Source organism: Sebastes umbrosus, chromosome 17 (genome assembly GCF_015220745.1).
Source record: "Sebastes umbrosus isolate fSebUmb1 chromosome 17, fSebUmb1.pri, whole genome shotgun sequence".
In the NCBI taxonomy this organism is placed as follows: Eukaryota; Metazoa; Chordata; class Actinopteri; order Perciformes; family Sebastidae; genus Sebastes; species Sebastes umbrosus.
The window spans coordinates 28,086,902-28,111,361 of NC_051285.1; the positions used below are offsets into that span (position 1 = coordinate 28,086,902).

Here is a 24,460-nt window from a genome sequence, read left to right on the forward strand (position 1 = left end):
TACAGCTTGGATCGTATACAAGCTGTATTCCAATTACTGCAATTACACTCATGTGCACAACGATGTCAGATAGAAATGATGGCCAATACGAGCCAAAAATCCATTGTTTCATGTGTATCTTTGGTTGTGTTTAATCTCTGGATGTGGGATTAAATTAACATACACCTTACATATGATGCATCCGTCCATCTATTTTCTGTAACCTGCATGTCTTTGGACTGTTGGATGGCAACCGGAGAACACGGAGAAAACACACGCTAACACGGGGAGGACATGCAAACTCCACACAGAAGGGCCCAAAGCCGGATTTGAACCTGCGACCCTCTTGCTGTGAGGCTGTGCAGCCCTTACATATGATGCAAAACATCATAAAACACTTGAGTAATGTGGAAATTCTTCCTGAAAAGTATTTTCTGAGCACCAACGAGGCAATAATCCCTCGTCAGTGTGTGATGTTGGTGAGCAGCACGCTGTTTCGTTCTTCTTTGGACAGATTGTACTTCAGTGCATAAAATATCTGTTCCAGACACCACAAAAAAACACCACATGTTTGTGATCATAAATTCTGCATTGAAGCCTGTGGCAGCCATCGTCTCATGAGCTGTCACTCAGAGGAAGATTGTGATGTACTGCGTTGGGGTTTGGCTCCACGGTGCAGTTTCATCCTGCTATAGTCTCCTTGTTCAGTGGCTTTGGTCACATTGTAATTGAACAGCACTGGCAGTTTTTGTTGTTGTTGTTGTTGTTGTTTTGGCACTTCAGGCTTCTACTGGCCATTATGAATGTTTACCTACCTTTTACTGTCTGTGTTCCTTTTATGAAAACACGAACTAGTCGTCCTCTGAGTTATATAAGAAAACAGGAATGTTTTCATCTTGACGAATCAAAATCATTTTCTCTTTTAACAAGCCAGCTGGAGCTGTCTAATTTGTGCTAGGAAACAGTTTGTGATAATGACTGGAAAACGCATGTTGACTCCACTTGTTATTGTCCCACAGCCTCCCTTTGTGAGAACCAATAAAGTGGCCTCCAGCCCATTCATGCTTTCTCTCTGTCTTCCTCTCTGGCTGCCTCTCTGTCTTCTCTCTCTCTCTCTCTCTCTCTCTGGCTCGTCCTTTCTCTTCCCAGAATGCAGGTATTGTTCAGAGGGGAAAGCCCCTTGGTTTTCTGGACTGGATGTAGGGGAATTTAAGAGGTAGAAATATGGGAGAAAGTGAAAGGTAAGTCAGTTCCCAACTGAAGGGAAAGATAAAGAAACCATTCCCCTCAGCCTTTGAGCTGTCTGAAATCAATGTGGCCTCGTATTCTCCGGGTTAACTAACCGATCTTCAGTTGGTATTAAAGAGGCCCGTGTCTGACTTATTTTAAATAGTTTGTTTTATTTTGCTTCATTGGTTGCCACTAACACAGATATATGTTCTTTCACTTAATTACTAAGTATTTAACTATAAACGCATTTATATAAACCTTAGTCACATGAACCACAACCTTTTCCTAAACCTAACCAAGTAGCTTTGTTGTGCAAGTAAACCTAAAAACTAAATCAACTTAAATTGGAAGTTTATTTTGAAAAGACACTGCATGTACACCGATCATCCATAACATTATGACTGACAGGTGAAGTGAATCAAATTGATTATCTCGTTACAACGGCACCTGGCAGTGGGGGGGGATATATTAGACAGAAAGTGAACATTTTGAACTTTGTGTTGGAAGCAGAAAAAATGGGTCAGCGTAAGGATGTGAGCGACTTTGACAAGGGCCGAATAGTGCTGGCTAGACGACTGGGTCAGAGAATCTCCAGAACTGCAGCTCTTGTGGGATGTTCCCGGTCTGCAGTGGTCAGGACCTACCAAAAGTGGTCCAAGGAAGGAAAACCGGTGAACCAGCGGCGGGGTCAGACCCGAGGATCATTGATGCACGTGGGGAGCGAAGGCTGGCCCGTGTTGTCCGATCCAATAGAAGAGCTACTGGAGCTCAAACTGCTGAAAAAGTTAATGCTGGTTCCGATAGAAAGGTGTCAGAACACACAGTGAGGAGCAGTTTGTTGCGTATGGGGACCGGTCAGGGTGCCCGTGCTGTCATAATGTTATGGCTGATCGGTGTATATTGACCCGTTGCCCTGACACATCCAAAACTATAAGAGGAGTACCTAGAGCATCATAGTTTGAAGCGTAGGGCCCCTGACCGAGCTGCCGTATTTGATGAGATGGGAGTGAGAACGTGTTGGTATTTCATTAATGTGAGACACAGTATGAAAGAACGTGGCCGCCTGTGTAACTGTGTTTGTATTCCTCTTGAATGGACATATTTTGTATTGGATCATTAACCTAGTGTGGGAGAAGAGCTGTGTGTAAACATCATCCATCAGCCACAGAGTGGGTTCAGCTTACAGTTCGCCTTCCACATGCTATTATTCACTGAGTCATGTTCTCTGTGGTGGTGGAAATCTGCGAATATGCATCCAAGATTAATTTCAGTATGAAAATGTAAAATGTGATGGGCAAGATATTAGTACTTGGTATTTGAATGAGTCACACACTTGCCTCTTTACAATCTGCACAGCATACGACACCCTCTGACCCTTGATTTAGATAAGGAAAATTCCCCCCGCCAAAAAAACTCTAAAAGAAACCTCAGGAAAAGCAACAGACGAGGGAACTCTCTTCCAGGACGGAGCAGACATGGCGGTGCACATGGAGAAGCTTTAACTTGAGTTGACAGCCTTGAGGATGGAGAATGAAATTTGCTCTGGTTTTGTCCCTATGAGGCGAGACGGTCTCTCAAGAAGTGCCCAGTTGCTGATTCCTTCATAGGGGTTTTACCCAAGCCTTGTAACATCACCCAAGAAATGGGTGAACTGTGATCGCCTGCGGTCGTACCGTTTGGCCCAGTTACACATATGAATGTGTCAAAAAGAACAAAGACACGCTTGAGTTTAGGAGCTACTGTGGAACACCAGAGTTCACACACTGGAGTGTGTGGCCTGCATTTTGTGCACGTGTGCACCTTATATGTTGTGTGCATGAAAAGTGCCGTGGAATAATTTCTCACAGGTTCCAGGATTAATGAATCCACATTGACCTCAGTCACTGTTTATTAAAGTGTAATTGAGTTCTCTGTGTTCCACACTACAGTGTTATCTTGAGTGTTATGGTTCCATCTAGTGGTTCAGTTCAGACAACACTGTATACTATAGATTTATAGTGGTGAGCCAGGATGCATGGTCCATACAGCCCCTGCCAAGGTGTTAAGAAAGAGCCTGATACTGCAGCTACTGCAGCTGTGTTATATACTGTAGTCCTCACACTGAATGACTCGCCAGACTCTTAATGATCTCATCCTCTGCAGCTCTCCTGCAGGCTGACGACGACTAATGAATAGTCTTATGAGAGAGAGAAGGTGGAATACACAGCTTTGAAACAGCTGTAGCAGGGTGACTTGTTGTTTTGTGTGTTGAGCCAGCGTGACAGACAGTACTTTATCTTGGCTGCAGAGAATTTCAGCAATTTTGCGCATGCAGCGTCTGGTAATGCTGTAAATCCAATGCAGCAGACACTATAGATCAGAAGAGCAGGATGTACTTCGGTAATTTCCCAAGTGTTCAGTTTCATATTACTGTAAAATGAATGGAAAGCAGTGGCTTCTGGAATGGGGATGGTAAATCTAAAATGCCGTGGCAAGTGGGAATACATGATAGGCTATGTGTAATGCGTGTGGCACAGAACACAGACAGCTAGTAAAGACCATGGTAGTTCTCATTAACTTAACCTAGTGGCAAGTGAAGGCAAACTTAACCAGGTTAACCAGGAGCATCAACCGGGAAACACCTAGGGTGGATGCAAACTAGACAATCTGGCATATACTATACTGTACTACTGGGCTGATTAGGGGAAATTGAGAGCAGTGTGTGTGGGAAGCTGCAGCCCAGGAGGGAGAAACTGGATCCGGAATAAAACATGAGCGTTGCGAGCACGAAGCCTCCGGCAATGCTAGAGCTGCCAACGTAGCAAAATACACACTGTTTGTTGGCCACTCACTAAAGTTATGCCGGGCAGACACACAGCTGACAACCTGCTAAACTAAAGTAAATGTGTGGTGGAGACTTTTACTGGGAAAGTGGCTGCATGTCCGCGACACTACATGCAGCATCGTAGCTGCTAAGTTAACGCTCCCGGACGGTGAACTGGAGACTCCCGTCAACGAATATCTGTTGTGCTCCTGCAGTTGGTACGAGGCACAAATATTGTCAGTTAACGGTTAATAATCGGTTAACGAGGGTCGGTTATCGGTTAAGAACATTTTTTTCAAAATGAGCATCCTAGTGTCAACCTGTTCTCTCTCCCAACGCAATCAAATACTGACTCTTGGGTCAGTGGACCACAGCGTGTGATACTGACACACCTGTAGGCACTCAACTAACTCCAATGTAAACCCATCCACGTCATTGTTGGATGGTCAGAGCAACTGATGTACTATTAAGAGTGAGACAGTCTCCTTAGGGAGGATGTCGGGGTGACAGATAGGTCAAACAAACACAGACTTTGAAACCAAGTCAATGTTATTTAATACTTTCTACTTATTTTACCTTAGTGTTGTAACTTATGCTGCATACGTAAGTTACATAACAAGCAATCTTATTTTATGTAACATACATACTTAGTTAACCTGACCCACAGTCTTTTCCTAAACCTAACCAAGTAAACACAAAAACTAAGCAAACCTATTGGAAGTTTATTTTGAAGAGACTGTGTGCATGTAACGAGCGGAAACTGTACGTTTCCTGTGAACACAAAAGTTTATTTTGAAAAGACACTATGCATGTAACGTGCACATCCCTGTCGCGTCCAAAACTGACGCTAGAGGGGTACCTAGAGCATCGTAGTATGAGCATAGGGCCACTGACTAAGCTGCCATATTCGACGAGCTGGGAGTGAACATGAACATGTTTACCAGGACGATATTGCATGATCAAAATGGAACCAGAGCATCTCTGATGGTTAATCCCAATTGCTCCATGTCAGTAATTTCTTTGGACAACATGCATAAACATAATATTCCAACATCCTTTACCTCAGAGTAAATACCTAATACCGTAAAAACAACCTCAGGTTTATAGCACTTCCATGTGAATTGATGAAGAAATGATAAATACATATTCAAATTCATGGGAAACTCCACATAAAAGTAGCTGTTTGTAGTTTTAATTTGTCAAGTGAAAACTTGGCCAGCTGGGGGCGCCCTATACAACATCAAGACTGAGAGAGAAACCGCTCGGTTGACCTGCTGCTTCGTGTACATACACAGCAGCTACATATTCAGTATAAAAATACTAAACTAAAACAGTGACAATAGCTTGTTGTTTTGTCTAAATGCAAATTTGCACCAGTTAAGGACAAGTGATACGGCAGATTATTCTGGTCTGGATTTAATTCTCCCACAGAAATGAGACTAACAGGAGGAGGAGGATGGTTAGGGGTGGGAAGGGAGAGATAGAGACAGTGGGCATTCCTGACAGAGAGAGAGAGAGAGAGAAAGGGGAGTGTATGGTGGGGAGAGAGTAAAAGCCCGATGCAAAACCTCACTCACATAAAGCGTGAAGCGTCTTTTTAGCTTTCTTGTTCGGTCCGACTAGCTGTTCATCTTTCTGCCTTGAAGCTCTGTTCTACTGCAGAGTCCAGCCAGCTGGTCCTTTTTTTTACCGGCAATGTCTCCCATAGTCAAAAGCCCAGAGTGCACCCCGGTGCTGTGCCACTGCAAAGTTGCCTGCACCAACAACACTTTGTCATTGATGTTTGGATGCAAGGTAGGTTGCATGCCACTCTCTTTGCTTCACAGGTAACACGGTCATGTTGACAGTTGCTCATTTTGACTAGTAGAGATCTTTCTATCAGTGTCTGACTTCAGAGTATTATCCTGTAGTGCTCTCTGTGTTATTGTGTCTGACAGGAGGAGAACCCTATGGGATGAGATTACACTGCTGGTTGTGTTCGTCTTTAAGCTCACAAGAGAGCAAATGCTTTAAATGTTTCTGAAAGGCAGTGCTAGCACCGTTTTGTTTTCTATCTGCGTTAATGCTCACTGGGGCTTAATGAGGGCATATTTACAGCTCCTGTAATATTTCTGCATCCCTGTACTGTCACCCTTCATTTATCGTAGTGACGGGTCAGGACTATTTAATATCTGCCTTTAATGCGCTGTAATCAGTAGGCCATTTGTTAATTTTTAACAGTGTTTCGTTCAACCGCAGCTAGCGAACAGCCCCAGCAACAACACATCTGTTCAGCACCACAGACAGCACCAATGATTCATCAATTAGACTGCTGATGTTTCAGAGCCACGGTCAGGCCTTAGATTCTAACCTGCACAATCCTCAGTCAGATAAAGGATCAATGAGTCAGGCATAATGCTGCTAGGGGATGGAGAGAGGAATGGCAGGTTAACAACGGGGACATTTTGCTCATTTTGCTATCAAGAGGGATGACTGAATGCCTAAAGAGTCAAACTGTCCTTTGAGGTCATTCAGACCTAAACTTTGTTCTCTCACCTCATGTTCCTCTGATTTTCAAATGAATGACTGTTTTATCACAGTTTCTGTCTTTGATCGTTCTGAGAACTGTTTTTATGAATATTTCTCGGATGTCGCTCTGATTACATTTCCTGTTCTAGCCCATCTCATCAAATACAGGTACTTATTGATTTTACATGTATACACAAAATCTCTCTTGTACAGTGCCTGATAAATCAACTACAGTACATCAAACCTCAGACTATAGAGCAGGCGTCTTCAACCTTTTTTTCCTCTGAGAGCTATTTTAACAAAATGAAAGTGGCTGAAAACTACACATAGCGCCACCAAGTTGTACATCGCCAACAGCAGACATCATTTCTGTCTTACTTTCATGGTCATTTAATAACATTGCAGCCACCACAGTCATCGCTTCTATTACAACCCCGCCATAGGCTTTGTTTAGCGCCACTGAACAAAGCCTCTGCTGCAGAGTTGGCCTTCTTCTTTGTCGATTTGGTAAACAGAGACTGTCGTCTTTTAAGCGTTGTTTTCAGCTCCTTTACGTTCTCCGTTCATAGACTGCTACTGGCCAGAAAGTCCCGTGAAAAGTTGCCGTGGACTTTGGTGAAGAGGCGCTCGACGTTACATCTTTTACCGACTGATACCCTCGCTGCGCAAATGAGACGCACACATTTGTCATCACCCATTCATCATTAAAATAGTATGTTTTTTTGCTTTTTATTGGCCTGGCTATTTTCTGCGGTCATTTGTCAAATCTGGTGTACGCTTGCTAGTCTGCTAACATCGCCTGATTCTCAAATAATCATTTTGTGTCAGAAGGGGGCGCAATGTCTGTGAATTTGATTGGATAGACATTTAAACTGGTTCACAATTGTGTTCTTGTAACCTTTAGTGAGCTACTCAGACACAGGCAGCGAGCTACTTGTTGGAGACCCCTGCTATAGACACTGGCCTGTTTAGTACCATAAGATTATTCCATGTAATCCCATAAATAGCAGTGAAGCATATTCAACAGTGACTAAAAAAAAAAACAGACAGTGTGTGTGTACAAAATCCATCACTCACCTAAAAAGAGTCTGACACACTGAAGATAAAAACCACACTAGATGACAACAGAAATGTGTATGTTTGACTGTAAAAGCAAGAAAACAGAGGGCAGGTGCTCTTTCTCTTCCCCGTAGCTCGGCTCTCCCTCCTACTGTCTTTAGGAATTAGGAGCGTAGAAGAGAATGGGGGGAAGAGAGTCTAACTGTAGATATATAAAGCCATAGAAAGAGGTCAGTGCACACAACCGCTAGGAGATTCCACACTAAATCTGCACAGAGGCTCTGAATCTGCCCTCGGCCATGCCAACCCACATTTCCATCTCATCTCGATTCTGCTGTAGTGAACATCGTAGAGAAGGGATCCTCTCAGTGGAGCATGACAACACCACACGTGAGCGGTGACACCGCACACACAGCTCAGCCCGGCCAGCCCCACAGCCAACAGCATATTATAAACCTTCACGTTGAGAGGCATCACACTACAGGAGGAGAGAGTGTGCGCTGTTTCTGGTGCACTGACTTCATCAGGCTGAACCGAGAACATGAATTTATTGTTGGTTGATCGCCAAGAAGTACAACGATAGTAACGTGACATGATGAATGAAACATGGTGAATACTTTTTTGAGTACTATGAAGAGTGACTAATGTGAGATTTCCTCCTCTAGCAGTATATTAAAATACATCATTATACACTAATATATGACATGTAATGCACGTGTTGTTGTTGAGAGAACAGAAACAAGAAGCATTCCAGATGACACTTTGTAATCAGTGTAATGCTGAACTGAAAAATAATTAATTAATTGTCATTAATGTGCATTTTGATAGTTTTGGAAGAGAACCTTTCAGAGCTTAAAACAGCCCTTTGCATTGCTCTGATAAATGTCACTATTGAGCTCCTCTGCTTCTGCTTAATTTCACAAGCACATTTTCTAAGCCTTCATCGAGTGGTCAGATGCCCTGCTCCTCCTCCACCTCTCTCTTGGTCTCTCTCTTTCTCTCTTGCTCTCTCTCTTTCTCTCTTTCCCTAGCATTAGTCACTCATTGTTAAAGTATAAATCTGTTCTAGAAGCCGTGCTCCACTACTAACTCATCATGCCTCAGTGCCATGACTTAGTTTTTTACTGTTGTATACAACAAACTACAAAAGTAGCTTGGGGGGGGAGGCAGTATGAAGCATTTCATTTAATTTAATTTATGTGGATTTATTTATGGAGCACAAAGAGAACATACGATAACTTGCTTGATTGCATTTCTTGCAGAAAATGCGTGTGATTGCTGACAATCTGCTAAAACTAATTGCAAAGCATGGCTGAAAATACAGAAATCTTAAAGCGCAAATGTGGAATAGACTACTACTGTGTGGACTAAACCTTTAAATCTATAGAGAAAATAAGGATGACATCCAATCATAAGGTGCTCTAGCTTTGGGAGAACAGGCTGTAGAAATGATCTCAACATCTGAGCACCGCTGGTTGTTGATCATGACGCAGACACATCCCCTCTTGTTCTTCCCCAGTTCTATTGTCCAGGCCTGGCGGTGAATGGGAAGCCACCTTTGGGACTCATTTAGCCTGCATTCATTAAACTCGCTCCTAGTTTATCGGGTTACGTTATCTACTGGAACGTCTTTGTGCCCCAGTTGTTATGTTTTTGTCTCAACTCTATTAAATCTCAACAAACCAAGTAGGTTAAGCAGAACAGTTCACAGTGAGTTTAGAAAGAAATAATTTATTCTCATCTCAGACTTCATACACACCAAACGATACTCCGATAGTGCTCCACGCTCCTCTGATACGGTTGTATAACCACAGCATGGGTGATGTTACCCAGCGCTGTAGTACTTCTCTCACACAGTACTGTATATTGTAGGTCACTGGGCTTCTCTCAGGCCTTGGATTGGTACAGTAGATATGAGTTTTAGCTCCGAGCCTTCCATTATCTACTTGCTTAGCACAAACATTTCACCTCATTATAGCAATTCCGCTGTTGGCTGCTTATCAGTCTATCATGACCTAATATAGGTATAGTGACATTAAATACAGGCTTAACTTTGGTACATGTTTGTGTTAGTGTTGTTGGAAATCGTAGTAGATGAATGATTCTAATGTATTTTATTGGAAGGTTTAATATTGGAATAACACGACAGTGCAGTTTTGGAAATTCACCAATGTTATCTGTGTTTATTTGACATACTGGAAGACATGTTATGTAGAGTAATACTTTGGACAGTTTCAGATGAAAGAAACACTGGAAAAAGTTTGTTGATGATATTTCGTTCCAGGTCAGGATTTATAGTGAAAACTGAAACAGCCTTCCCGTCACTATAGTAGAAAGGTCATTTTGTTTAGGCTAACCGTAGCGAGCAGTGGAAGTATTTGATGTAGAAAGTGTGTGATGTATGTTGATGGAGGCAAAAGGCTGAAGTGTTGTGTATCAGTACACTGTTGGCAACATCACACTGTACATTGTTTTTACCAGTACATCACAGCTTCATGTTTATAACAACATTTTCTTTGACACTTAAAGATGTCATTGAGAAAGTTTATGAAGAAACTCACATAAAGCGGCAGATTAATATTGCTCCATCTCTTCCTACTGGTATAGTTTCTGGTTGACTCCTGTTTGGCACTACATTATGTCACTGAAGTAAACTATTTTAAGGCTAATCTGAAGCTCATATATATTGTCAAAGCCAAGAGATCTGACGAAGTCACCTTTAGTCTTGAGTCAGGACTTAATAACAGCAGAGCCCTGCCTGGGGATCCGAGGCTGCACTCTGTAATGGAACTGAGAGCTGAACCATGAAGTGCTTTAAAGGTAATCAGTATAATCTTAAAATCAAGTCTAAAACCTAATGGTAACCAGAGATGGGATGCTAAAACAGGAGTGATGCGATCTTGTCTTCTCGTGTTTGTTAAATAGCAGCTGCGTTTTGTACCAGCTGAAGGCGTGACATTTTTTTTTTTTTTTGGCTTAACTCTCAACACAATCCACTGCAATAATCTAACAGAGATGAAATAAAAGCATGAATGACTTTCTCGGGAAAAGAGCTGATTCTGGTCCTCAACATTTTTTACATTTTTCAAAAAGGGCAAAACCTTTGGCCCTACTTTAGTAAGGGTCAAGCAGTGTGCGGGGTTATGTGAACCATGCTCATTTTTAGCTTGTTGTAAAATAGGGATTGACTTTTTGGGGCCGAAAATCATTTTATCTGATTTTATTTAATTTAGCTGGAGAACGTTTAGTGGCTTCCAGCACTTTATTTCTGACATAATAACTGATGAACATCGCCTACTTCACTGATTTTTAATGGGACATAAATTTGAGTGTCATCTGCATAACAATAGTACTGAATATTGTATTTTTGTACGATATGTCCCAGTGGCAGCATGCATATGCAGAACAACAGGGGGCCAAGGGTGGAGCCTTGGGGAACACCACAGGCCCTGATACCAACCCACTTTTCAGGGCATTATAATAAAATAGAGTGATCAACAGTGTCATATGTGGAGCTCAAATCAAGAAGAATTGAAATCGATAAATCACCAGCATCAGCTGTGAGTAAAAGATTGTTTGTGATTTTAATGAGGTGTTGTGATGTGAACTGAAACCTGATTGAAATTTGTCAAAAATGTTCAACACGAACAATGTTCTTTTAAATGTTTGACACAAATGGTAATTTAGAAATGAGTCTGAATTAATTTTATCCAGATGGTCATGGCTTCTTGAGATGTGGGTGCACTACTTTATCCTTCAGGCAGGAGGGAACAGGACAGGGAGCTGTTTACAATGGATAAAATGGAAGGACCAACCCGGTTAGAAACCTCATACCTCATATATATACTGTATATATACAGTCATCTTCTTTGAGCTGATGACTATGTAAGAAAAGTGTCATTTCAGCTATGGTATGCTTTTAGTTTCTATATTTAGATCCTCACACCCATTAATTTTGCTATGTTAAGCCAAATAGCAGTAGTAGCTGCAGACACCTGCCTCCTCCCCCCCGTAGCAGCACCCCAGTGGAAACAACATCTGTGTTTGGAAACTGCCTATACAGACCTACGGCAGACAGACGCTGCTTCTGGCCTCCTCATGTCCTCGTCTGTTGAGAGGATGGCTGAGAACAAGTGCGTGCACGATGTACTGTGTGTGTGTGTGTATGATGTTGTAGCTATGTTTAGTAGAATCTGTTTGACTCATAGATGTTCAGGCTTTTTTTTTGACATTTTTCTGACTGCAGTTAGTTTGCTGGTCAAAGTTAATTTATCATTCTGATTTATGTTGCAGGTGAAGGTTGGAATCAGGATTAGGTTTAGTCTAAAGCTAGGCCTGTAATGGTGAGAATGGGTAGTGGTTGTAACAGGGGATCAGACTCGTGGATAGGGAGGAGGTGGGATGGGTGCACTGTCATAATAAAACTGCATGTAAGTTACTCACTCTATGTCAGTGGTTCTCAAACTATGGTACAAGTACCACTGGTGGTACGTGTGCTCTCTCTAGTGGTACGCGGAGGAATCTCTGAATATAGATTCCTCTGTATTGATGCTTTCCCACAGTTACGCATGCACAATGACGCATACGCACGCTGTATCATGTTTCAGTTTGTTTGGGACCGGAGCTATGGTGAAGAGAAAAAAAAAGTGCTCAACAGCATGCCGCTACTAAACCTGAGGGGATGCACCCTATTTTTCCCTGATAATGCGAAACTGTGAACAACAAACCTGTGTTGAAATCAGCAGGAGAAGAGTTATTAACGTTAGCTGTTAGCAGCCGGTGGGCAGAGCAGTCCTGACTGGATAAATACTGGAGATACGAACGTTAACGGAGGTGCCATTGAGTTATTGTTATGAGGTGTTTAAAGTCGACTCAGGAAAGATGACTATTGGGCGAAGGTAAATTACAACGTTATCATGATGTGTTCAAATGTAATCTCGAAAAAATGTAGTTTTGGTGAGAAACTTGAATAAATCCAGTTATTAGGAGATGTTTTCACATCAATATAATATAGATAATAGAGAGAGAATTATTTTGGCCTATTGTGTGTTTAAAATGAACAAGAGAATGACAATATTTTCTTAAGTTCCTTTGTCACATCGCCTTCTTATTTCTCTTCCATCTTACAGGATTATACAGTAGTATAATGCATGCATGAGAATACAGCTCAGGCACAATTACAGAATGCGTTTCTATTTTTAGTAGCCCTGGTAGCTGACATATCACCGTCCTCTTAACATTAGATTGCATCTCTTTACATTGCTGCTTTCAGGCATCATCAAAAATCACCGTGATCACTGGTGCGTTACAGTTAGTTTACATTTCAGAGATGCAGATAAACTCACTCTTTGCATGAAGATCACCTCTGTCAGTAGCCCCTTATTCTTTCTCTCTCTGTTGTATCTACTAATTACTCTCAGTGTATACACATTGACTTTGAGAGGCATGCTCTTTTGTTAGATGATTTGGTCAAATGTTGCCTTGACACCAAGACACATCTCCATCCATCAAATTCACATCGCTTGTAATTTAAGGTTGTGAATCTCTCACCTGAAATGATCCAACCTTGATGGTGTGTGTTGGAGCGCCGCTGTAATAATAATTTTTCTTGGTTAGAAGTTTAAATGGTTGTTTCTCCATTGTCTTCCTGTAGAGAAATAGTATTTTTTGCTAAGAATTGTGCTTTAGTTCATTCTTTATCACAGATCTATGAGCCAATAATTACATTTTAGTGTGTAACCGTGCCATGGGATGATTGTTGCTCTGTGTCTACCCATCGATTACTACCTCTGTTTCAGTTTGTAATCACCCTTTGCCACATCTGTCCTGCATGTGCTGACATCTGTTGTGTTGGTACAGAACAGTACAGGCACCCACAGTACTGGATGTGTGCGAGTACTTACTGTATGAATGAGCTTCTCAGCCTCCTGCTGGTGTTTCTGCGCTCTGGTTGTATGCTCGGGATCTTGGACGTGATTGATTGTTTATTGCACTTCATTTCTTCGTCACAGCTGTTGTGTTTGCTCTTGGTGGTTACACATGGTCCTGTTGCTCTTTCCAGAACAGGCCACCAGCAGTACAGGGGTCCCCCCCCAACGGCCAGACCCCACCCTGCATGAACCCTGCCTTGATGAACGCTCCTTGGGTGAGAGAGGGGAGGAGGGCGGTAGTATTTTTCAACGCCGTCGTCCAAATTGCATTTCATTCTGGCAATCAACCACAGTATTCACTCTGCTGACATGAAGTCATGATTCATTTCACACTTTTCACCCTCCATGTAGTTAAAAAGAGATTCCATCATGTTGATGCACTGTAAACACACTTTAGAGCCATTGTTGAATCGCATGGTCCATCTCTGTTATCACTATATTCATATTGTTCTCTGAACACTGACTTTACATGTTGTTAACCAGGGATCGTTTTTATGTCATAAGTTTGGTATTAGCAGGAATTTCAATGCATATTAAAGAAAATGCTAGAAAAATCTAATTTTCAGATTCTAGATGGATTAGTTGGGATGGGTAAGAAGTTTCCCTTTCACATATTTCACAAAACACGCACACCGAGAAAGAAGGGAAGTCCTCGAAGATCTGCAGATTGTGATGGAAGACAGAAAAAAAAATGATCCTAGTGTTATGAAGTTAAATGTACGACGGAGTATTAGGGCCACATTGAGGGGGAAAAAAAGAAATCTGAGATTTCGAGAATAAAGTCATAATATTATGAGAATAAAGTCTAAAGTTTACGAGAAAATATTCGTAGTATTAGGAGATTAAAGTCATAATATTATAAAGTAGTAATTTGATGTGTTATTTTAGAGGGGAAATGTGAAAATGAGGAACGTGGAGCAAATTACTTTTTTTCTCATGAAGTTATGACTTTATTCTCGAAATCTCAGATTTTTTTTCCCCCTCAATGTGGCCCTAATACTCTTGTGAACTTTTAAATGAAAATTCATAATAAAGAATCTCAGAAAATAATATCAACATTGTTTTCTGATGTACTGCATGTATACATTATACAAAATGTATGTTTACCAACTTGTAATAAATTCCAGTGAGCAGAGGATGAACACAACATCAGGATGACCAGACAGGCCGATTCCAAAGCCCGAAATAAACCTGCCTTTGTAATGCTTCTGATGTAAGAGTGAGATTCTGATGACACTGTGTCGGAGCGTTAACTCCACGGTCATTTTGAGGCCACAGTTTGTGGTGTTGTTGTATTAGGTAAGGCGGGGAAGAATACTTACTTCAAAGTTATTTGAGTAAGTGATTTAAAATGAAAGTTGTTTTTTAATAGAGAGCATAAAGACTAGCTCAGGGGTCAGCAACCTTTACTATCAAAAGAGAAAAAAAAAGCCCTAAACATTTGAGCATTGTGATGAAGGCAACACATCTTATGGTCTAAGTATATAATATATACTGTAAGTCTAATGCAGTGAGGGCCAAAGTGCAAATATACTACAGAGTAGTAGGGCCACATTGAGGGAAAAAAGATCGGAGACTTCCAGAATAAAGTTATAACTTTACGAGAAAAAAAGAAAATAACATGTAAAATTACTACTTATATGACTTTTTTTCTCGTAAACTTTAAACTTTATTCTCAAAATCTCAGATTTATTTTTTTCCTCAATGTGGCCCTAATACTCCATCGTACCATAGACCTACAACAATGATCAACAAAAATTGAAAATGTACAAACAAAAAACAGTTTTATAGCTTGTAATTCCTCGTTTTGTAGAAAACATCTTGGTTAAAATGATATATTCTCAGTCTGAGACCCTGCCCAGGTATAATTGGTATTTCATACTCATAAATAATGGTATGCAACAAATGCAATGTTATTGAATACCTCATAACTGCATGGTGAATCTGGTGCTTCTCTCTTGATGTTGATACAGAGTTATGTGTCATCTTTCATTCATTGTTTTTCATTAAGGGAACTTTTAATTAACATCATTCTTTTCATAAATCAGAATATTGAAGCATTGTACAATAATCACACCATGAAAAGGAAACATTCATAGTTCATCAAGATGATTCATTGTTTGCCTTTTCTTCTATCACTTCTGAGAACAGTAACACAAAGCTGACTTTTTGTGTTTGTGGATCTCATCACTTTGTCTTTGTTCATGTCTTCCTTTCTCGCTCAATGTCCCCCCCTTTCCTCTTTCTCCCTTTCCTGCTCTCAGCAGTACCACTACCAAGAAGACGACTCGCCGCCTCTTGACCAGGGATTCCCGCGGCTCACCAACGAGGTGCGCGCCCCCGAGCTCGTGCACGTGTCCGAGAAGAACCTGTCCGAGATCGAGAATGTTCACGGCTACGTGTCCCATTCCCACATCTCTCCTCTCAAGGTCAGCACCTCGACCTCTCTCTCCCATCATTTTAAATATGGGCCTTTCGCACTTGGCATAGAAAACCATGACCCTCCGACCATTCCCATTCAGCAGCATGAACAGCTGCCAACATGGCTTCCTCTCAGTCTCTATCCCTTCTCCGTGCAGTGTTTATAACATGACTGCTGATTGGGTACTAAGGAGAACCAGGAGGAATACTCAGATATAGAACACACATCTTTTACTTTTGGGTATTTAGCACAAATGTGTGAGTAGACAGTAGATTATGTGTACTTTTTTAATGCTTCACAATGATGAAATATTGTCTTCACATCTCTCCTTCTCTCTGCCTTCACCAATCCTTGCACACATGTTCCCCTCTGCATTGTATTGATTCATTAAGAACCCGTGTGTGTCCTGACCTGGAGTCCAGCCTCTAACACCTCAGTGCCTCTCTCTACCTCCATATGGAGTCCAAAGTTGGAGGAAAAAAACACATTTCAGCTGTATTGAGAGGTCTCGTGTGCGTACTAGTACAAGCTACTACATTATTGACCCAGGTCAATAAGAGTGATGTTAAAGATCAGATGTTGTGTTTCTACTCAGGTTTGAGCCAGCAGAGGGCGATGTTGGAGAGTTTTATTGTGTCTGCAGTTCATTTCAGGCAAGATTTGAGATCCTCTGCAAACCATCCGTTGTGTCGGTGAATGGAAAATGAATTGCCTGCATATTTGTGCATACGTGGTTCACATTATTTAATAAGACATTTAGTGATGGATTCGTAAACAACCATGTCAGTGGAGACATAAATAAAAATACCAGTAGGGATAATCTGATGTGGATCTGATCTAACGTGGCACATATACAGCAAAAATAATTCTTCCTAATGTTCAAGACAAATATTGTTACTGAGGAAAGTGACTTTTCTCCCGTAGAAACATACTCTACAGTATATCTAACTACAGTATGTGAAGACATAACACCTAATAACTGCACGCCATTAAGCATTAGTTAAATATTACTTAATTCATCATTTATAAAGCATTGTTCCTACATTAATACAATAAATTAGTATGTAAAAATGATTAATGATAAATGATTTATTCTTGATTAATAAGCTCATCTATAATGTGTTTAATGACTGATCCGCCTTGATCCGTATTATTATATCATTTATAAAATATGCAAATACAATCACATTATAGGTGAGCTTATTAATCAAGAATAAAACATTTATAACTGTGTTTAATGTGTATGCTTTATAAACAATGCATTAAGCATAACACTTAACTAATGCGTCATAGCATGCGGTTATTATAAAGCGCTACCGACATGATTTCAGTACTCTCGTGCGTTCTTCATGGTCTTTAGGTTCGAATTTATTTTTCCTTTGGTTGACTTTAAGAGACAGTGTGTGGGATTCGGCGACACGTAGTGGAGTGGTTGCAGATTGCAACCAACTGAGTACCCTTCCGCAAACTCCTGCCTTTCCAAGAATGTGGTGACGTGAGCAGAACCGCGTTGACGCCATTCGCCTCACTCAGATGCCACCTTACCGTAATAACACTACTAGAAGAAGTCAGACGGCGGCTGGCGGCACCACGGTTTTGCACTCTGCGGGCTCGCGTTACCGCAGTTTCACAAGCATGTTGGAGAACCACGGTGGCCTTCATGTAACGTAGAAGGCTCTCTCTAGAGTCAGTGTTTGGTTTGTGTTGTTGGTTCTGGGCTACTGTAGAAACATAGAAGAGCGACATGGAGGACTCCGTGAAGAAGACCCGCGAAGGGCTCATTCTAAGCTAATGATTTCTTAATTTCAGGTGATTATACACGAATGAAAACATAGTTCTGAAATTAATATTCCAACTGCTACGACTGGTCATCTGAAAATTGGCTCCAAGTGGTTATTAGATGTGATCATAAATTAAATCATTGTGTATTAAATGATCTCGGTTAGAATGTATTTGATTGGACGTTTGGCCTTGTTTTATGATTTCGTTAAGACTTTCTGGAATCTGCAGCGTGACAGCAGAAACTCTGATCACATGTGATTGAACACAGTACTTCTCATGTAGTATAGTTGCAAGATGATGAATATAAGACCAGATTCTAATCCTCATTGTTTCCTTTTGACATCTTGGAAATCACACGCTGTCACCATCTCCTGTCAGGCGCTCTCAGTGCTTTAGCTCTGTTTACACCCTCTTCCAGCGTCGTGTCATGAAACCATATCTGTCGGTGCCGTGATGTACTCCAGCATCAACTGTCATCATGTAAAATGTTGTTTATGTAAATGTACCACACTGTAGTGATATGGCCCCAAACAACCTTTAAACCAACCTTTGGGTTCATTGTGTTGCACTGCAGTTTTTTTTTAAGAACGCTGTTTATACTTTTCGGTCCACAGCAGTGAGAAAAAGCTAAATTAGCAGGTGGAAACAAATATGTTAATTATCACAGGAGTGATATTTTCAAGTATGGTTGCAAAGTTGTGTTGACTGTGAAAACAAAACTGTTCTGTTTTGTTATCAGTGAATTTTGTTTTGCACATTTGCAGCCAGTCTGTGGTGGGAATATCTCCCACTGGGTTAGAGGCTCTCCTCATTTACAGAAATAATGCAGGAAACCAGAGTGATCCACTCCCTCTCATCCTCATCCAATCTTAACCCACATGTTTTTCCCTTTTCTTCCCACTCAACATGTGACAGGGCAACCATTACTAATGTTTTTTTTTATCTTGTTGCATTAGGCTCCCTTCTCTCTCTCTCTTTCTCTCTACCTAAGTCTACTGGCTAGTGATCTTGTCTTTCATTTCTTACCTGCAGCCTGCACTGGTTACCCATTTTGATCTTGCATACCCGGGTGTGACCACAGCAAACTACATGGCAAGTTTTATTTAATTTCATTTTTATTTTTACCTCTGGGGAATCTCAATCCTCTGTATTTTTTTTTTTTGGTATCATTTAAAACTCTATTCCCTTGTTTCTGGGTCCTGGTACCCAGATGATTGATGTCCCCTCGGTGCTGCATGGATTTTGTTTTGGTGTTGTCTTCAATGCTTCGCCTGACGAAGCAGTCAGTCTTTCCTTTTCTTGTTGGGTCGCTGCTCTCTTGTCATACCCACACTCAGGGCTCCAGACTAACTATCTTTCACCACCGTCTTGACACTTGACTCCAGGGAAGTGAAGAAGAGTTTGGTTAGAACGTTATTTCATGAATGGCAGACAAAATCCTTGACTCAGTCAGCCCTGAAGCCCCGCCCCCCCTACCGCTGCACAGAGCGCTGTGTGCTTGTTTAATCAAAGTGTATTAATATTGAACATGTCATGCGTCCAAATTGTACCAAATTGGACATGGCACTCCCTCGGGTCCCCAGCAATACACCCGCTTAGTTTGAAGTAGATTGCATGAACGGTTCCCGAGATAGGACGTACAGAAAGACAGTTATAGTAGAAGTAAAGCACTTTTTTTGTTTGTTATCAAAGTACAAATACCTCAGCAGTGTACAGTGTACTACAGAGTAAAATGCATGTGGTTACTTTCGTCTCTGACAGAAGTTTGGCAAAATGTGAACACTGATGTAAAGTGTCTGTTAACTCATGTTAACTCTGCAGTTCAGTGTGTAACGCTCCGTTAGCTCTGTTAGCCAAACACACCGCTGGACTGCTGCTCACCGGCTGCTAACAGCTAACCAGCCGTCCTCCTGCCGACGTGAGGAGACGCAGTCCGTTGTAGTCAGCGCTTGGTTCAGTTTGTTATACATACGTACACAAAAATCTCTTTCGTCCCCGAGCGTCCCGGGGAAGATCTCCGTTCTGCCCAAACACATTTCCCATCGTTCCCGTGACGACGGGACGCCGTTAGTCTTGAGCCCTGCCCACATTTTGTTACTATAACCCCCATGCGTGTTTGTGACCCATTTGCTTGCCAGCGAATCCCATGTGTTGTTGTGGTGTTACTGTGATCTGGTGTTAATCTGTCTCTGTTAATGATCATGTATTTACTATATAAATGATGTTGAAGAGTTTACACCCTGGTTGTGTGTTTAGGATACCTAAATATATCTGATTTAACCTGGGGCATAAGCTGTGTCTCAAATCGGATACTTCCATTAGTACACTTCCATTTAGTAGGTTACACTGTGCACACTATGTACTTGTGTAGTGTGTGAATTTCGACAGGGTGGTGTTGTCTCAATCGTACACGGTTGTTGTGAACTCACCGGAAGCTCAGTAGATCTGCTGGTGATCGTCAGAATGGACATCACGATGTATCGGCAGACAGATAAATTAACCCAATAATGGCTTCTGTCTGACTACAGTATAGTGGTACTGATATGTATACTTAAATTTGTACTTTGCCGTTTCCATCACAACCACTGCAGCTTCCTCACACGCCATTTTCACAAGTTTGAAACAGGTTGGTGGTTCCTCCCCTTCCGCTACGGAGCAGAGATGGGGACCGTTGAGGGTGAAACGTGTCCTGTGTTCCACACTCAAAGTTTTGACCGTTTTGAGTGCAACGTTGGAGTACTTAGAGTGCACTGCGTTTTTCTATAATTCGCAGTGTGAACACACTCGTGCACTCAAAATAGAAAGTGTAAGTATGGAAGTATGCAGATTGAGACACAGCCTTAATAATGAAGCATAATATTCAAAGGCCAAGTTAACTTTAAGGCAAAGTTACAGCATGCTCTACTGTGTACTGTGTTTATAACCTCTGATGGTATTGTTTTTTAATTGTCTACATCACAACATTATTATAATAATGATTAGTTGGGTAAGGTGTGGGTGTGAAATGAGTGCAGGCTCTACATGAATGAATCTGGTGCTTTCATTTTGTCAAGGAACCTCAAGGTTGGTCAACTTTTAGCACTCAAAGAAAACATGACGCCCGTCAGTTGTTGTATTGAAAGAGTTCTAAAAGTACTGACTGTGTTTAATAAACGATAGGAGGAAATGTGTCCACAGGATATTGAAGATGCACTGACTGACTGAATGACGTTTCCTATCAAACGCACTCACTTTGGTTTAAGTAACTGTAGTGATGATGTACCGATGCACCAAACATAATTCTTTTTGTTGGCGTGTGTGATCAGTGAAAACAGCCGCGACGCCAAGTCAGGCTTACTTCCGGCACTTTTGCGGCTGGTAAATACATAGTTTCAGTTCAGAGCCCAGTCGCACAGCAGTTCGTGAAATAGTCACAGAATTGTATCTATTGATTCGTATACATAGCACAGTGTTTTTCGTGATGGTCAGCATGAAATCAATTCTTATGTGATCCAGTTAATTGTGAACCGGAAAGTATAAAGAGGGGTGAATGCCGCGTAGGGAGGAGGTCAGGACTTTCGCCCAGGAGACCGGTATTTGTGTCCCGTGTGAAACTCAACGTTGATTTATTAGTCAGATAACTTCCTTCCTTAAGTTATGGCCCTTCCAGTGTTATTTTCACCCAAACCGCAATCTTTTCCTAAACCTAACTAAGTAGTTTGTTGCCTAAGCCTAACCAAGTCAATCTTTTCCTAAACCTAACACGTTTTATTTTGAAGACTGGAGTGGAAATTGACACGTGTGTCTCGTATTGCTGGACATTTGTAAGAAAAATGCACAAAAAAATCAGTTGTTGAACGTCGTGCTGAGCCTCACAGAAAAAGGTAAATGTGTGTCTATGTACACAAATCAAATAGATTACATTTTGTGACTATTTCTCAAACTGCTGTGAGACTGTGTCGTTCCGTTCTACTCTTCCATTTGTCTCCGACATTCTCACACGTATACATTTGCTTAGATAACTATTGACTTTCTTTGGGTGTGATTTCCTGGTGGGTCGGTTCCCTCGTGGCGTAAAGGAGGACCTGATTGGATTTGTAATGCGAGTATGAGAAAGGCAGTGCGAGAGAGAGACAAGTGTGTGAGGGAGTCGTGAACAGGCCCATGACCGCGGATTCTGTGCTCAGCCTATTTGTTTTCTCTCAGCCTTGGGACTTTTGAATGAAAAATTGCTTTAATACAGCCGGTGTAATTGTAAAGGCAGCAGGGAGGCAAGACTTATGGTTTGTCTATGACCAGAGGAAGTGTAACCCCTCCCTCGCTGGCCGAATCAAGCACTGCCGGTTGGAGAGTGTGACTCAGGGAAGATGTTATTGATCCTAACTGCTGCGATGTTTATCGATCGCCGCCCTCTTTCCATGGTAATGTCTGCTTGTAAAAACACATGCATTTTTTTTGGCAGCAATTACTCCTCCGTCAGTCAGGCAGGGTGAAGTTTGAGAGTAATAAATACCCGTTTAATGAAGGCTGCAGAAGCAGTCGCTGGTTTGTGCTCGGCGACGGGTGGCAGAGGTCAGATCGACAGTCCACTGTATAACTTTCATCCCGTGGGGGAAAAGATCGCTTCTTTCTCTAATCCACTCCTTGTTGTCATTATTCCTCCTCTGTCTTCTTATCCACACAATGGGAGGGCCTGAGTGAAAACTCTCTGTGGGCTAGTGTGGATGTGGATAACAACAGTGCCACCAACTGCAACACTTCACAAATGCACTTCTTCCATTTGACAATCACATTTTTTTCTGAGGATTTGTCTGTACTCAAGACAAGTCAAGTATATTTATAAAGCACCTTTAAAACACAGAGTGCTTAATGCGACAGCATCCTAAGGTCAGTGTTTGTAGTTTATAAAACCTTAAGGCTGCAGCAAAAATCAGATTGAGAGATTAGATGTATCTCAGCTCATTGTTTGAATTTAATGGCACTTTATAAAACACTGAAGTGCACAGTGACATTGAAACACATTGCATCTGTGCAGTCATCATTCTCTACTGTTGACTGTAGTTCATGTGCTCTAAACACATGTTATATTTAAAGGGATGCTTCTTTTACTCATCTCGACATGTTATTTTTGGACCAAAGCATTTTGAGTTCTGTGGATTTTTGTTCTTAACCATCCAAATCATGTTTAATATTAGCATAGTAAATGCTCCCTAAACACTACATAAGAGCAGCTGTTGTGTTATGTGCAAATACTAAGAATTGGAGAGATGCCACCAAAGAAGAACAACTTGCGTTGGACTGTGAAAACAAGAGTTGTTTTTTTTTCGCATCTTTTCGTTCTCCTTCAGCAAAGGCAGAAGGAGAACCGATGTCTGGGTGGATGAATGTGGTGTACTGTACAAAGCATGTGACCTCCACATAGGAGACCATAGTTTGCATCCTGCCTCCTACTAACAGTTAACATTTTGTTTTATTGAAACCTAATCCTACATAATCGTTTGACTTGACATTTATAGCAAGCGGTTATAGATACAATACATCCTATTTAAAGCTGAGATAGCATTAAGTCCTAATGTCACATTATGAATATTGCCTTGCACTAGCCGAGGTTTGCAGACCTTAATACATCATATTTTTGTTGTCTCATAATAAGTTTGCCTTTGGTCTTGTAAATGCACCAACTTTATATATATTGCTGTAATATTAAGGGGCGATGCACTTTCCATTAAAACAATGGAAAATTTGCTGATCATAAACTTGGTCATAGAAGAGTTTAACAGACCCAAACATTGGCTGAGATTGGCAAGATTCAGGTGAAGAAGCTTCACTCAAACTTAATTGGTAATGTACACAGAAAATTAAATCCATCATAGCAAATGCATGAATATTCATTACACAGTTGATAAAACAGTACTTTTCAGTGTCTTTAATTGGGTCAGAGGAACTGTCTACTCTACCAGTCATCCTACCAGGTATCCTCCTCTCCTGTAGATAGACTGTTATCAAAGTGCCCATCTGCCTCAGTCACATTTAGACAGTTCTTGAAAATCTGCCCAGACTTGTTGTCTCACTACCTTTTATATGAGGGAAAAGATTGAAACTTGAGTCCCAGTAGATCATGTTACCATCAAATAATATCAAAGGCCTCAAGAAGCTCTTTTGTTTCCAGCCTCTGACATCAGTTTCGTCTCTCAGTGGTAGCCTGAGATGAACACTTTTAGGCGGCTAAGTGAAGCAAAATAGTTTATTGTGCATCATTGCTGCAACACCATTGCTGTTTATCTTTCACTCACTTATCTTACACCTGTTAAAGTGGGATCTGTCCAGTTATCAGAATGCAAGCCACATGCAAATAAAGCACGTCAGTTCCAAAGGACAAATATACAAGTAGCTAGCAGCGGTCTTCTGCTGGCATTGTGAAAGGACAACTATACACCGATCAGCCATAACATTATGACCACCTGCCTAATATCGAGTAGGTCCCCCTTTTGCCCGCAAAACAGCCCTGACCCGTCGAGGCATGGACTCCACTAGACCTCTGGAGGTCTGCTGTGGTATCTGGCACCAAGCCGTCAGTAGCAGATCCTTCAAGTCCTGGAAGTTGCGAGCCAGCTCTGATGGTCAATGACTGAAAATGATGCTGGCTGAACAGATGTTAGTTCAATAACTCCGACGACAGCTGTGCACATTTAAACTTTATTCAAACTTCAGCTCGACGTCAACACCAGCAGCAACAGCAGCACCAGCAGCAACAGCAGCAACAGCAGC

General features: G+C 41.4%; 1 protein-coding gene across 26 annotated transcripts in view; it reads left to right on the forward strand.

Annotated features, from left to right (window-relative positions):
• Window positions 1-24,460, forward strand: part of dlg2 (discs, large homolog 2 (Drosophila)) — a 162,331-nt gene that overhangs the window by 56,507 nt on the left and 81,364 nt on the right. For 18 of the 26 annotated variants that reach the window (XM_037749468.1, XM_037749456.1, XM_037749458.1 and 15 more), the window contains 3 exons: window positions 13,641-13,724; window positions 15,774-15,938; window positions 18,746-18,805. In XM_037749468.1, coding sequence (XP_037605396.1) covers window positions 13,641-13,724; window positions 15,774-15,938; window positions 18,746-18,805 — 309 coding nt within the window. The remainder of the gene's footprint in view (window positions 1-13,640; window positions 13,725-15,773; window positions 15,939-18,745; window positions 18,806-24,460) is intronic. The other 8 variants (XM_037749459.1, XM_037749479.1, XM_037749483.1 and 5 more) reach the window with 4 other exon arrangements.